The sequence below is a fragment of the Trachemys scripta genome, chromosome 10, assembly GCF_013100865.1.
Source record: "Trachemys scripta elegans isolate TJP31775 chromosome 10, CAS_Tse_1.0, whole genome shotgun sequence".
NCBI lineage: Eukaryota > Metazoa > Chordata > Testudines > Emydidae > Trachemys > Trachemys scripta.
Genome location: NC_048307.1, coordinates 47,282,185 through 47,294,484, shown reverse-complemented (window position 1 = coordinate 47,294,484; position 12,300 = coordinate 47,282,185). Strand labels below are relative to the sequence as shown.

The following is a 12,300-nucleotide window of genomic DNA, read 5'->3' as shown; positions in this document are numbered from 1 at the left end:
CCCGGACATGTCCGGCTTTTTGGGATTTCCCCCCGGACGGGGATTTGGAGCCCAAAAAGCCGGACATGTCCGGGAAAATCCGGACGTATGGTAACCCTACTCAAACCGCTCCTCTGCCACAAGGCCTACAAAAAACTGCTGGTGTGCAGAGGCCACTGCCCAGCATGAAGGCCAAGAGCATCTCAATGTTCCCTTGTGCTCACCCATCTGTCCATCCGTTGTCTCTTGTCTTGTACTTAGATTGGCAGCTCCTGTCGGTTCTGTGTCTGTACAGTGCCTAGCACAACGCGGCCCTGGGCCATGACTAGAGCTCCTAGATGGTACAATTAAATAAATAATAGTCTGATTCTCTCTCTCCCCCAGGAGGAAGTGCTGTGAGGGCTATAGGTTTGTGATGGGCCAGTGTATCCCAGAAAGTAAGTATAAGAAGGAGCTTTCTCCCATTCTGCTCACTCTGTCCACACTTATTCTCAGGTGGCACTAAAGCCAAAGATCATGTCAGACAAAAGCCAGGATGATACCATCCACCTGGAAAGACTCTGGGAGATTTTGCTGCATGATTTGGGCAGCCTTCTCCACTGCCTGCTCCAAGGGTGAAAGCTCTTGAGATGTTGGCTCATGACAGGGCTGCTTCTTGCACCACGTGATGGCAGTTCTCTGTTTTCACACATCACAACTTCAGCACCGAGCATATGGTATTTCAGCAGACAAGGTGCTCTGCATTCTGCTTTGTGTTGGATGGGAAAGGGTCCATCAGTTGCATTGTGGAGGTGGGTCCAGGTCACAAAGTTCTGATCCGGAACGTCCCAAGAGTTCAGGGATGTTTGGAACCGGGTTTGCTCCAGGCTCATCTCTAGTCTCTGTTGAACGTGGGACCCTCTCGCTAGACACCTGGGGTGCTGCTAGACAGAGGGTGGGGATGGGGCAGCTCTGACGCAGTTAGGTTGGGAGGCTTGGGAGAGGAATTGGGTCACCTGCCAGTTAGAGCTGGGGGGAGGGTTTGGCAGCTGGGAGAGGGAGGTGAGGAGGATGCCTAGTGGAAGGAAGAGATTGGGTTGAGGATGCTAGTTACTGGGGAGTGCCCAGCCATGAATTACTTACACATGCAGAGGACACATGGGGCCCGATCCTCCACTGGTGTAAATCTGCATCTTTACAGGGAACTCAGAGCTGTGCTGAAGATTTGGCCCAGGGCAAGGCACTGTCATGTGGGGCGGGGGGGGGGTCACTTTTAATTGCAAGGCTGCACTGGCTGCGGTCCAACCCACCGTGCTTGACCCCCAGCACGGCTCCATCTGCCCCTCTTTGCAGGCGTGGACGTGTGCGCCGACTTCCCGTGCGAGCAGCAATGCACGGACAACTTTGGTCGCGTCCTGTGCACGTGCTTCCCTGGCTATCGGTTCGACAGAGAGCGCCACAAGACTTACCTGCACCCTTACTGCCTGGGTGAGTGCCCCCAAGGGTACCTGCCCTTAGCCTGGGTTGGTGGCAATGGCCTGGCTCCGGAATAGCTCCTGTGTGATAAATGGACACACGCGACATCTTTCCGTGGCCTGGGGTCGGTTGGAGGACTCTGTTGCAGGAGAGGCTACACCAGACAACAGCCATCCCTAGGCTCCAGCGTCCAGTGTAGGTGTCTAGGGAAAGGTTCCCAGAGACCCACCTCAGGGTTGCCATCGCCAAGGGATGTGTGTATCTCCTGGCCTGGCCTGCAGGATCATATGGATCTCCCTTCTGCTGCGTCCATTTCCCTGACGAGGCCTCCGTGGCCCCTGGTGCTCCCCTGGCTGAGCTGTGGCTGACATTTCTCTGTGTTCAACCCCAGACATCGATGAGTGTGTGGAAAGCGGAGGTGCCGTCTGCGACCAGCTGTATACGAACACCCCGGGCAGCTACCGGTGCCATTGCCAGCGTGGCTATTACATAGCATCTGATGGGACAACCTGCCTGAAATCCAGCAACGGTGAGTCCGTGAACCAGGAGAGGGATCGTGTCCAAGCACTGTCCGACCCTGGGGCCACGCCAGCCCTGGCTCAAGCAGATGTAGCTCCATTGACCTGTGGCTGCAGGTCCACTCTCCCCATTCCTGCTGCCGACTGACACAGGTGCGTCATTCTCTTCCAGGCACCACAGTGCTGAAGTCGGAGACCCTGATGGGCACCAGGTCCTGCTCCATCACCTGCGAGGAGTTCACCAGTATGAAACAGACAGTCTCCCAGCTGAGACACAAGGTGGGACAATGACCTCTGAGCCTCTCCTGGTCAGCCACAGCTGGCAGCGCTCCGACAAACAGCTGTCTGGGGCAAACCTGCAGAAGCAGCCTTCTACGGGCCCCTGGGGCTGCCACCCCGCAACCGAATCTCACCAAGTCAGAGCTGAAAAGAAATAGGTAGTCCAGGAAGTGGTTGCCCTGATCACACAGGCGTGCTCAGTCAGTCCAGTCAGAGCCGGGGCAGAAATGGATCCAAGGGCCACATTCAGACCTGTGCGAAGTGGGCACAAGACCGTGGAAGTCAGCGCAGTTGCATCCACTTGTACCTGTTCTGAATATGGCCCACGTGGCTTTTTTTTAAAGGATATGCTAGGGTAGGCGCCTCTCTGGCCACTCCCATTGGGGAGGGGCATGCAAGGGGCAGGACCCTCTCCCCAGAGGTCTTCCCTCTCTTGGCTAATCTGCATATCCTTGGCAGCAAGTTCCCATTCCCTCCAAAGCCTGCTGGGCATAGGCCATGAAGCCAGGGGGACCACCCGGGCCATGGCCTGACCACTTTTTGGCTGGACCAAACCTGAGTGGCTCTGTGACCCTGTGCGCTAGGTTGCAATGCCGCTCACTCAGATTTGGAAGGGGTGGGCATTGGTGCTCATGGGCCAGGGGTCAGGCTGCTGGGAAGGTTGCGAGAGGAAGAGGAGGGTCAGGTGTGGGGGGGATGAATCTATGTCGCCCACTTTCAATGGTGCTCTCCAGCCTCTGCCACTGGGAATCACTCTGTAGACACTCTATCCCCTGGGGCATGAGGCTGCAGAAGTTGCTTGACCCTCGTTCCTTACAGGGCTTGTCTGCACTTCTTTTCCTTCCCCTCCCCAGCTGCTGCTCCCTGGCTTGGATAATGAGAGTGGGAAGTCCTGGATGAGGATTAACCAAAAACCAGCAGACCGTCCTCCTGTCCTAGGGCCACCAGGTCCCCCGGGGCCTCCAGGTACATCTTGGGGTGCTGGAGATTGCTGGGGTAGGAGACCCTGGATGCCTGTGAGGGTCTGACCCAGCACTGGTTTTCATTAGACCAAGCGAGAATCCTGTTTGTCAGAGGGAAGCAATAGGGTTGGGTTGGTGCAATCAGCCTGCAGGAGTAAAACCTACAGTGAGCGAGCAATGGACATTCTACGTCCCCATGGCACCTTTTCCAAGAGCTGGGCTGGGGTTACCCTCTTGGCCTGGCTAATTTCTCAAGCCTGGATCCCCACTACCCTGGAAATACCAGGCTGCATTAACTCTCTGGGCTTGGCATGGCTCGCCCCTTTCCTGGGGAGACTAGCAGGGCCTAGGGCAGTGTGGATGGTGCAGTGGAAGACACTGACCTTAGTGCTCCAGGGATGATGGCGGAAGCCCATGCAGACCTAATCCTAGGGGGATAATTCTGCCCCCCTATCAGAGTGTTACATCCTGCTCCCCATAATTTGCCCTGTGGGTGAGGATGTTCTTTCCCCTCTTCCTAAAAATGGCAGCGTTACTTGAGCAGGAGGACTGCTACGTTCCACCCCAGAGGTGGCTGCATTTCAGCAGTAAATTATCCCCTCCTAATTCTTTGGCACATTTCAGGATGGAAGGTAGCTTAGGCTGTGTCTACACTACAGGTGCTGCAGCTGTGCTGCAGCTGTGCTGCTGTACTGTAGATGCTTCCTACAGTGACAGAAGGGGTTTTCCCATTGGTGTAGGTCAGTGGTTCTCAACCAGGGGTAGGTGTACCCCTGGGGGTACATCAGTTCATCTAGAGATTTGCCTAGTTTTATAACAGGCTACAGAAAAAGCACTAGCGAAGTCAGTACAAACTAAAATTTAACACAGACAATGACTTGTTTATACCACTCTATATACAATACGCGGAAATGTAAAGACAATATTTATATTCCAATTTTTAAGCATACACCAGGCCTTAGCTGCCACCTATCATATGGCAGCATTTTCAGGTGGCCTCTCTCTAGCCAGCAGGAGCACTTCCCTGAATGCTGCCTGTTTGGCAGGTAACCTAGTGGTGGTTGGGGGCAGTGGGCGTTAGACACACTTCTCTTAACAAGCAATGGGCAAATCAGCCTAGACTGCCTCAAACCTGCAGCCTTCAGTTACCAGCCTCCTGGTCCCAGCTCCTGCCCCTGGGGAGGGCAGCAGCCCTGGCACTCTCCGTGCTGGGCTCACAGCTCTAGGGCTTCTCAGGGAAGAGGGGGGGTGCTGGGCTGACATCCAAGTTGAATACGAACCGGAGATGGACCCAAGCAGAGCTTTCTGCTCAGGATCTAGATTAGAAACGCTCCCTAACCTGGGAGCAGTGGGCTCTGGGGTTTGGGCTAGGCCCTCTGTAAAGATTGGATCCAAACCCTCTGGCTGGGGGTCCTGGGCCAGGGCCTTCTCTGGTATTAATGCTCTCAGTTGCTCTGCTTCTTTAAGACCTCGTTCAGAAATCAAACACCTTTTTCTATGTTAAGGTGACCCGGGCGCAACAGGGGAGAAAGGGAGTCCAGGGGCAATCGGACCTCCAGGGCCTCCGGGAACCCCAGGGCCCCGCGGGGACATGGGGCCAATGGGACCATATCCTGACTTTGCACATATCAAAATCGGACGGAGGGGACCAGTGGTGAGTAGCAAAAGCCCCATTCACTGGGTCATGCATCCTGGCCCCACCCCCAGAGCGCTGGAGTCCAGCCCACCATCCCCATCAGCCAATGGCTCTTTCCCCTGCCCAAACCTGGCAGATGGGCCCCTCCCACACACACAACCCAACCCTGCCCAGTCAGATTCAGTGACTTCTCCTTTCCCGCAGAGACCCACTGTCCCGAGCTCTTCCTGCCTCTCCCCTTCTCTCCAAGAGACCCACAGCCAGCAGGATTTCCCGTCACCAGATCCACTTGCTGGACCTCCAGCCACCAGCATCCTTCCCCTGTCCAAGCCACCGGAGCTGGCTCCCTGCCCCACAGCTAGCAGGCACTCAGCCCCATCCAATGCCACACATTCTCTCCACTCTCCGGATGCACTTGCTGCAGACCCAGAACTGCAATGATCTTGTTTACTCCTGCGCTAAGCTCTGTGTTTGTGCTTCTCCTAGGGCGCTCCTGGGGCACCGGGAAGGAATGGCCAGAAGGTACCACGGCTTCCATTATTATCTGTATTGCCTTTGAGGCCCCCAGTGGGGCTCCACAGTGCTAGGCGCTGTACACATACACACAGTGGTTCCTGCTGCAAAGAGGCTCTCCCACAGCTCTGATTCCCAGTCCCGTGTCTCAGTTCCCAGCGAAAGTAACATAATTCCTTTAGTGACCTACAGCCAAGAGAAAATAAGTCTGATTCTCCAGTGCCTTGCCTCTCTGGCCATTATCTACACCAGTGCAAACCAATTCTGATCCATCTACACTAGGAAAATTGGGACCCGGGGTTCTCTGCTGGGGTCACACACCGCAGTAGTAGCAAACATTCACTTTTCTGACTGGTCCCTTTTAGTCTCAAAACTACCTGCAGCGGGCATGACGCATGGGGGGCAAGTACATGCCCCATTCTAGCTGCAGCCCCCTCTTGGGCAGCAAAACTTTCCGCATGAGCGGTGTCGTGGCCCAATTGCAACCTGAGTGGTTACATCTTGTCAACCTGCTGTTGTTGTGCGGAACAGGTGAGGCACTCCATCCCAGAAGTGGCGGCATTTCAGTGGTAGGTGAGTGATCCCTGTGTCTGTACAGTTTGTTAAAACCCTTTGGGAGCCTGCAGGATACAAGGTACTGTAGGAACAGGTGTTAAGTATGAGATTTGATTCACCTTTGCTCAGACGGCTTTATGTGTTTGAGGAGTGAGGAGCCTGTCTCTGTGCTTCCCCTTGTGGCCCAGCCAGACATTACTCACCCTGTCACAGTGTCTCTGACAGTAAGTCACTGCCTCTCGCAGGGTCCAGTGCAATGGGCTTCAGCCCTCCAGCTTAGGCATGCTTGAGTCCCACCCCTTCTGGGTCTCGCAGTCCCAAAATATAAGCAAGTTATGAGCTCGCAACAGGGCCATCTGAGGAGTCTTCATCAGCACCCCAGGCTTCTGCTCTGGGGCTGTCTTCAAACAGCCCCCGTTTGGTCAGTCGCCCGGATCAGCCATCCCATCCACAGGGAGACTCAGCCAGGCGGCCAGCTGTCCCCGACTCCTGGCTGTAACCAGGCTCCTCTCCCCAAGAGAGCAGAACTCTGATCTTCTGCCTGCTCAGCCCTGCACTGAGCTGGGCCTTCTCCTTTGAACTCCCCTCTCCATACCTGACACTGGCTGCAGATGTAGCAGGGTGGGGCTCATTGGAGCCACAGACCCTCATTAAACCCCTGCCAGCCAGAGCGGGGCCTGTATGCCGCAGCACAGAGGTCGTTTTATTCTCAGTGAGTACGAAAATATCTTTGGTGCAAGTTGGTTTTGGGAGTGAACTCTAGCCAGCAACACGGCTTGTTCTGAGGACAAACAACAGGCCAGACCCTCAGCTGGAGCAATGGCGCAGGTCAGTGCACAGACTCTAGGCACCCTGACAACAGTTCCATACAAAAGCACAGAATATCCCCTGCCAGCAGAATCCAGGAAAACATTAACTTCCCAGCCTGTCGCTGAGAAATCCCACAGCAGATTTATCCCCACCTGAAAGACCCTGCCGTCAGTGCCCTGGTCAAATAGATGGGTTTTGACAGTGATTTAAATCCCATCCCCTGCTCTGCAACAGAAATCATATTGCTGCTAGTCCCCGCTCTGACCTTTGCTTTCTGTTTTAGGGCGAACGAGGATACCCCGGTCCCCGAGGGCCACCGGTAAGAATGGAAAAACAATTAGCAGCACTGAGTATCAGGCAAAGCAAGGGTCAGAAACCTCATCCTGGGCCCCAAGTCCCCACTGCCTTGTTCCTTGGGCAAGTGAGTGTGAAATTCAACGGGTCTGATTCGTTAGCACTTGGTTCCCACTGTGTTTGGGTGTAAATGGTTCAAGGCAGTGGAGAATCAGGCCCCAGGGATCTGAGAAAATATCTAAGGTTAGCCTGATGCTGGGTGTGTCTCACAAGTGTGCGCACCCCCCTACACACACACCCCCTCCCCACAATTCATCTATCTTATTTTAGTAGGCATTAAACCCAGACAACATGCTCTGCCCTGGACAAGACACAAAATAAAGACATTCCCTGTCCCAGTGGCTTACAGTCCAATGAATAGACACAACGGGAGAAGATGGGAAGCCTAGAGGAAGGAGTAATTTGTACACGTATGGTCAGATCCCCCTGTGGTGTAAACTGACGCAGCGCCATGGATGTCAATGGGCCCTCCCCAGCTGGTATAAATCAGTGTAGCTCCATCGACTTTAATGACTAACAAAGACTCCTCTGACCAGGGAACTTTCTGTTCATAACGAGCAAGGCCGGGCCCACACAATCTGCCTGACTTGAGCCCACCCATGTGCATCTTAGCGATGGTGCAACATTACCCCACAAGAGGGAGTTCTCAGCAAATCCATCCTGAGGTGAGAGGAGGTACCTAGCAGCATCCAGCAGGGCCGTCCTTAGGCATATGCGCTGTGTAGGGCACCTGAAAATTTGGGGCACCCCTGGGTCTTAGTGTCCACCCGCCTGGCTTTCCTATCCCTGTTCTGACCCTTCCTGCAGGCTCCCACAGCTGGCTGCTGCAGGCTGGTGAGTCTTCCTCAGGAGGGGATCTAATAGTTAAAAGAGAAAAAGCCCTCCAGCCTGCCAGCCCTATTAGCACAACATTGAAACTGTTAAAGAGTCATTCAAGGGGTAATGAAGCCATTTAACAGGCATTTGCCAACGCCCAGGTATCTACTGTCAGTTTCTGAATGTACTGACAAAAACAGGTGCGCATGACTGTAATATTTACTCAGAACATGTCAGTCTACAGGACCTTAGTTTCAAATTTGCTTTAAAAATATTTCATTAGTGAGTTGGTGAAGATTATAAAATCACATCTCTAAAAAATCCTTGCATAGATTTTTAGATGCACAATCATCTTTAGCCTTAAATGCTTGGATCTTCAGACATATGTTTTTTAAATAAATCCTTCAAAAGACTACCTTTATCTAAAAAACCCATTTTAATTACTATAGTAAAAAAAACTTGCTTCCAAAGTCTTCCTGTCCTTTCTGTCCATCCCTTTCTCCCTTCAGCCCCTCTCCCCCCACCCCCGCATTGAAGAGAGCCCTTAAAGGGACAACACCCCTTTCCTTCCAGATAGCTGGACAAAGAGTTTCCCTTTCTTTACTTCTGACTATCTGATGAATTAGTTTTAAGAGAACCCTCCAGCAAAATCAGTACCTTAGTAAGATATAAAATCCTTTGTTCTGCCTAAAATCTTTGGAAACATATTTTTTAAAGTTGGTGAAATTTCATAAACAAGTGTATTGTTATGGAGATCACACACAGTAAATTAGTGTTCTTTTTCTAAAAGCAATGAACATTATGAACACACTAAACCTCTGTGACTGATGAATTTAAATTAATGGCTTTGTTTCAGTGAGTTAAATATGTAGTAATCTGGAATGATTACTTTACGAAGGCTTAAGAGTACATTTAAAATATAAAATCAGCTTAGAAATACTGAGTAAGAAAATGTAAAACAGAGAAGAGCTGCATCACATATTCCATAATATTTAATGTTGTATTCAGCAAGACAGCTGACTCACCCTTACTACAAAGTTTTTGCAAACAGATGTCTGACAAACTTCAGGGCATATCAAAAAACCTGTGAATGACATTTTTTATTCCCAAGTTTAGTGCTTTTAATTAGGTACCTTCTGCATGTCCACTCTGGGAGAGGGAGAGGGTACGGGGATCTCTGCGGGGAACTGTGACTCTCCACCACCGTGAGGCAGGCCGGGGGTCTCGTTATCCTTTGCTGTCTCGTCCCTTCCTCCTCCGGCAGGCTCTGAGCTCGGGCTGCCGTCGGGCATAGGGGCACCAATTTAATAATACTGTGTAGGGCCCCATAAATCCTAAGGACGCCCCTGGCACCCAGCCAAGTAGAGCCTATCCTACATGCAACCAGCCCTTTCCTGCCACTCTCCCCCCTTCCCTGAACACAACCTCTGTCAGGCTGGCATTGATCAGCTGCGACATGGCGTCATTGTTACCTCCATGAGTCAGGGTCTGGGGTATGCTGAAACAAAACCCTGGACATCTTTATGTTTGGCCAGCACGGGAGCCTGGCCAGTCCGGTCTGAGCCACTGGGACAGAGCTCTACGCTCACAGCGAGCCTCTCTTTTCTCTCCCCACAGGGCCCTCCGGGCTCCTTTGACTTCCTGCTCCTGATGATGGCCGACATCAGGAATGACATCATTGAACTACAGGAGAAAGTGTTTGGCCAGCGCCGGAGGATGGAGTTTGAGATGCCGTCTGCCAACAGCAGGGACTCTGAGGTGCACGAATGGGGATCCGGCCAGGAGGAGCTGCTGCGGGGGCCTAGACCCACGCGCTCAGCCACATGACTAGGTGGCAGACACCCGCTCCCCTGCGGCTGGACTCAGGAGTCGCCCACGCTCCAGAGACATCGCTTGGACACATGATGCTCCAGGATGTTCCGTGGTTGCCAGACACTGCAGCTGATTCGTCCCCTTGGGCCAAGCTGATCCACCCATCACAGTCGCTGTCCAGAGCAGAGAGTCTATTTATTATGAATGCTAAATGTTATATTTTTACACTAGAAAGAATGGAAAAGGGGTATTTTTATAAAGGTGCTTTTCTGTCTCTTTGGAAAAGACGGGACATTCTCCAGATGCAGTGAGGAAGCCCTGGATTTGCTTCTCTGCAGCAGCTCAGTTTCTGCCAGCAGTTTATATCCAGGGGAAATGTAGGGCAAATGAGCTGGAAGGAAGGAGTAAAACACAGAGGGCCTGATTGTCTTCTCACTCCAGTTTTACACCAGGGTCACTGTGTTGATTTCACTGAGGTTGCTCCTGGTTTACGCTAGTGTGAGTAGAAAATCAGGTGCGGATAATCTCAGATCCCTGCTGATGTGTCCAAGGGAGAATTCTTTCCTGACTTCAGATCTGACCTTCTGTGTAATCTTACTCCAGAAAGCTCGGTGTAACACCTACTCGGTATGATGCTCTGTCCCTCGCTAGCGATGGCAGGTTGATGAGGCTGCTACAGCTGGGTCTTTTAGCTCAGACAACAGAAGCTTATGGTTCCAGATCCCCACTGCCAGTAACCCACTTGGTAGAAAGAGAGAGAGGCAGAACACTAAGGGCAATTAGTAAAAGCTCACTGTACATCCAGGGCCCTCCTCGCCTGGAGAGCTGGTGTCACTCTTAGCCCTGGGATTTCATCCTAAGGAACTGCGAGCACAGGTTACGTCCATAAATACTAAGGGCGAAATGCAGCTGTGAATCAAAGCTGTTATCATTTTGCACTTTTCCTCTTGTAAATGACACGAATCTGGTCTTGCATGCCCTTACCAGAGATGGCAATGGAAATAACTGCAAACAGAGGAAAGTTATCAGGTTCCTTCTCCAGCTCGCTGGATCTGGGGAGAATGTTGTCAGAACATGAACAAGGGAATGAGCCCCTCATACTCTCTAATAAAGGCCCGCTAATGGGTTGCAGTCTAAGTGTTACTAAACCGACAAGTGAATTCCATGCATGGAGAGCGAACTCAGGGGTTCCAGAGAACTCCATAGACAAAACTCTCCAGCAGGTGGCAGCTGGTGTTTTGAAATCCACCCTTGATTTTAGCACAGAGGCATGAACGCCTGTAATTTCTGCATAAGTGAAACTCTTGTCAGGCTGCACTGGCTCCCACAGAGCCAAGGCGTGTGAAGGAGACCATAGTGCGCTCATTATGTACAAACAGAAGGCTAGGCTCTTACACAGACACACTGCCACTCTAAGGGGGATGGAGGCTGCCTTCAGATGTGTTCTGCTAAAGATGTTATGCCTCTAACAGAGGAGTAGAGAAGCCAGTGGTGAGGCTTGGCTGGAGAGTGAGGAGTGTGGTGGAGTATGTGGCAAAAGTCCAACTCTCACCCCACACCTACACTGTTATTCTCAATAGCAACAAAAGGGCCCAAATGAGATCAGGGCTCCATCATGCCAAGTGCTGCACAATCACAGAGATGCAGCCCATCCCCTTGGGAGCTTCCCAGCTGCATAGAAATGCGACTGGGAGGGGAAGGCATGATTGGCCAACCATCACACAGCAGAGCTGGGACTGCAAACCCAGTTCTCCCGATGCCTAACGAGGTCTCCTATCTACTAGACTACGCTGCCTCCCAGTGGGATTTCATCCACTAGTACACTGCAAAACCCTACCATAGACACCATTTATACCAATGCAGTGTGGCTGCAGGAGGGGATTGCACTGAGCCAGCTACGTGGGTGTAATTACACAGGGGGCTAAAAATCCTACTGTACGCCTGGTTTTAGGGTACAGACGGAATTTCCCGGAAAGTTAAAAATAAATCCATGTAATAGTCTAGGAGTTTAAAATTGTGGGCCAGAGCCTCAGATGGTGTGAACGGAAGACAATGGAGCTCCGCTGATTTTCCACAGCTGAGTGTATGGCTCTGTCTATCCAAGGCTTAAATGATCCATATCCATCTTAATTTCTTTCCCCTGTTTTTATCTAACCTAGATACTATTATGGCCCCCATTACTTGTCAATTCACAATCTGTAATGTATTCATCCTCACAACACCCATGAGGCTGGGCAGTGCTGTCATCCCTTTTGTACAGATGGGGAAACTGAAGCAGACAGGCTAAGGATGTGTCGTCACTGGAGTGTTAACTCAGGCTCTGATTCTGGCATTTAGGAAGGAAGAATCCTGTGCACCGCTACAGGCTGGGGACCAACTGGCTAAGCAGCAGTTCTGCAGAAAAGGATCTGGGGATTACAGTGGACGAGAAGCTGGATATGAGTCAGCAGTGTGCCCTCTTTGCCAAGAAGGCCAACAGCATATTAGCCTGTATTAGTAGGAGCATTGCCAGCAGGTCAAGGGAAGTGATTATTCCCCTCTATTCGACACTGGTGAGGCCACACCTGGAGTATTGCGTCCAGTTTTGGTCCCTCTCCCCCCCACCACCACT

The 12,300-nt window shown here is 51.9% G+C and overlaps 1 protein-coding gene across 1 annotated transcript in view; it reads left to right on the top strand.

The window, feature by feature from the left end:
* The window catches only part of LOC117884432 (collagen and calcium-binding EGF domain-containing protein 1-like), a 35,954-nt gene extending 25,095 nt beyond the window's left edge, over positions 1–10,859 (top strand). The window contains exons 3-11 of the mRNA XM_034784826.1: positions 364–416; positions 1,312–1,446; positions 1,826–1,963; positions 2,125–2,231; positions 3,086–3,197; positions 4,699–4,847; positions 5,316–5,351; positions 6,991–7,026; positions 9,495–10,859. Coding sequence (XP_034640717.1) covers positions 364–416; positions 1,312–1,446; positions 1,826–1,963; positions 2,125–2,231; positions 3,086–3,197; positions 4,699–4,847; positions 5,316–5,351; positions 6,991–7,026; positions 9,495–9,704 — 976 coding nt within the window. The 3' untranslated portion in view covers positions 9,705–10,859. The remainder of the gene's footprint in view (positions 1–363; positions 417–1,311; positions 1,447–1,825; positions 1,964–2,124; positions 2,232–3,085; positions 3,198–4,698; positions 4,848–5,315; positions 5,352–6,990; positions 7,027–9,494) is intronic.
* Positions 10,860–12,300: the final 1,441 nt, after the last annotated feature.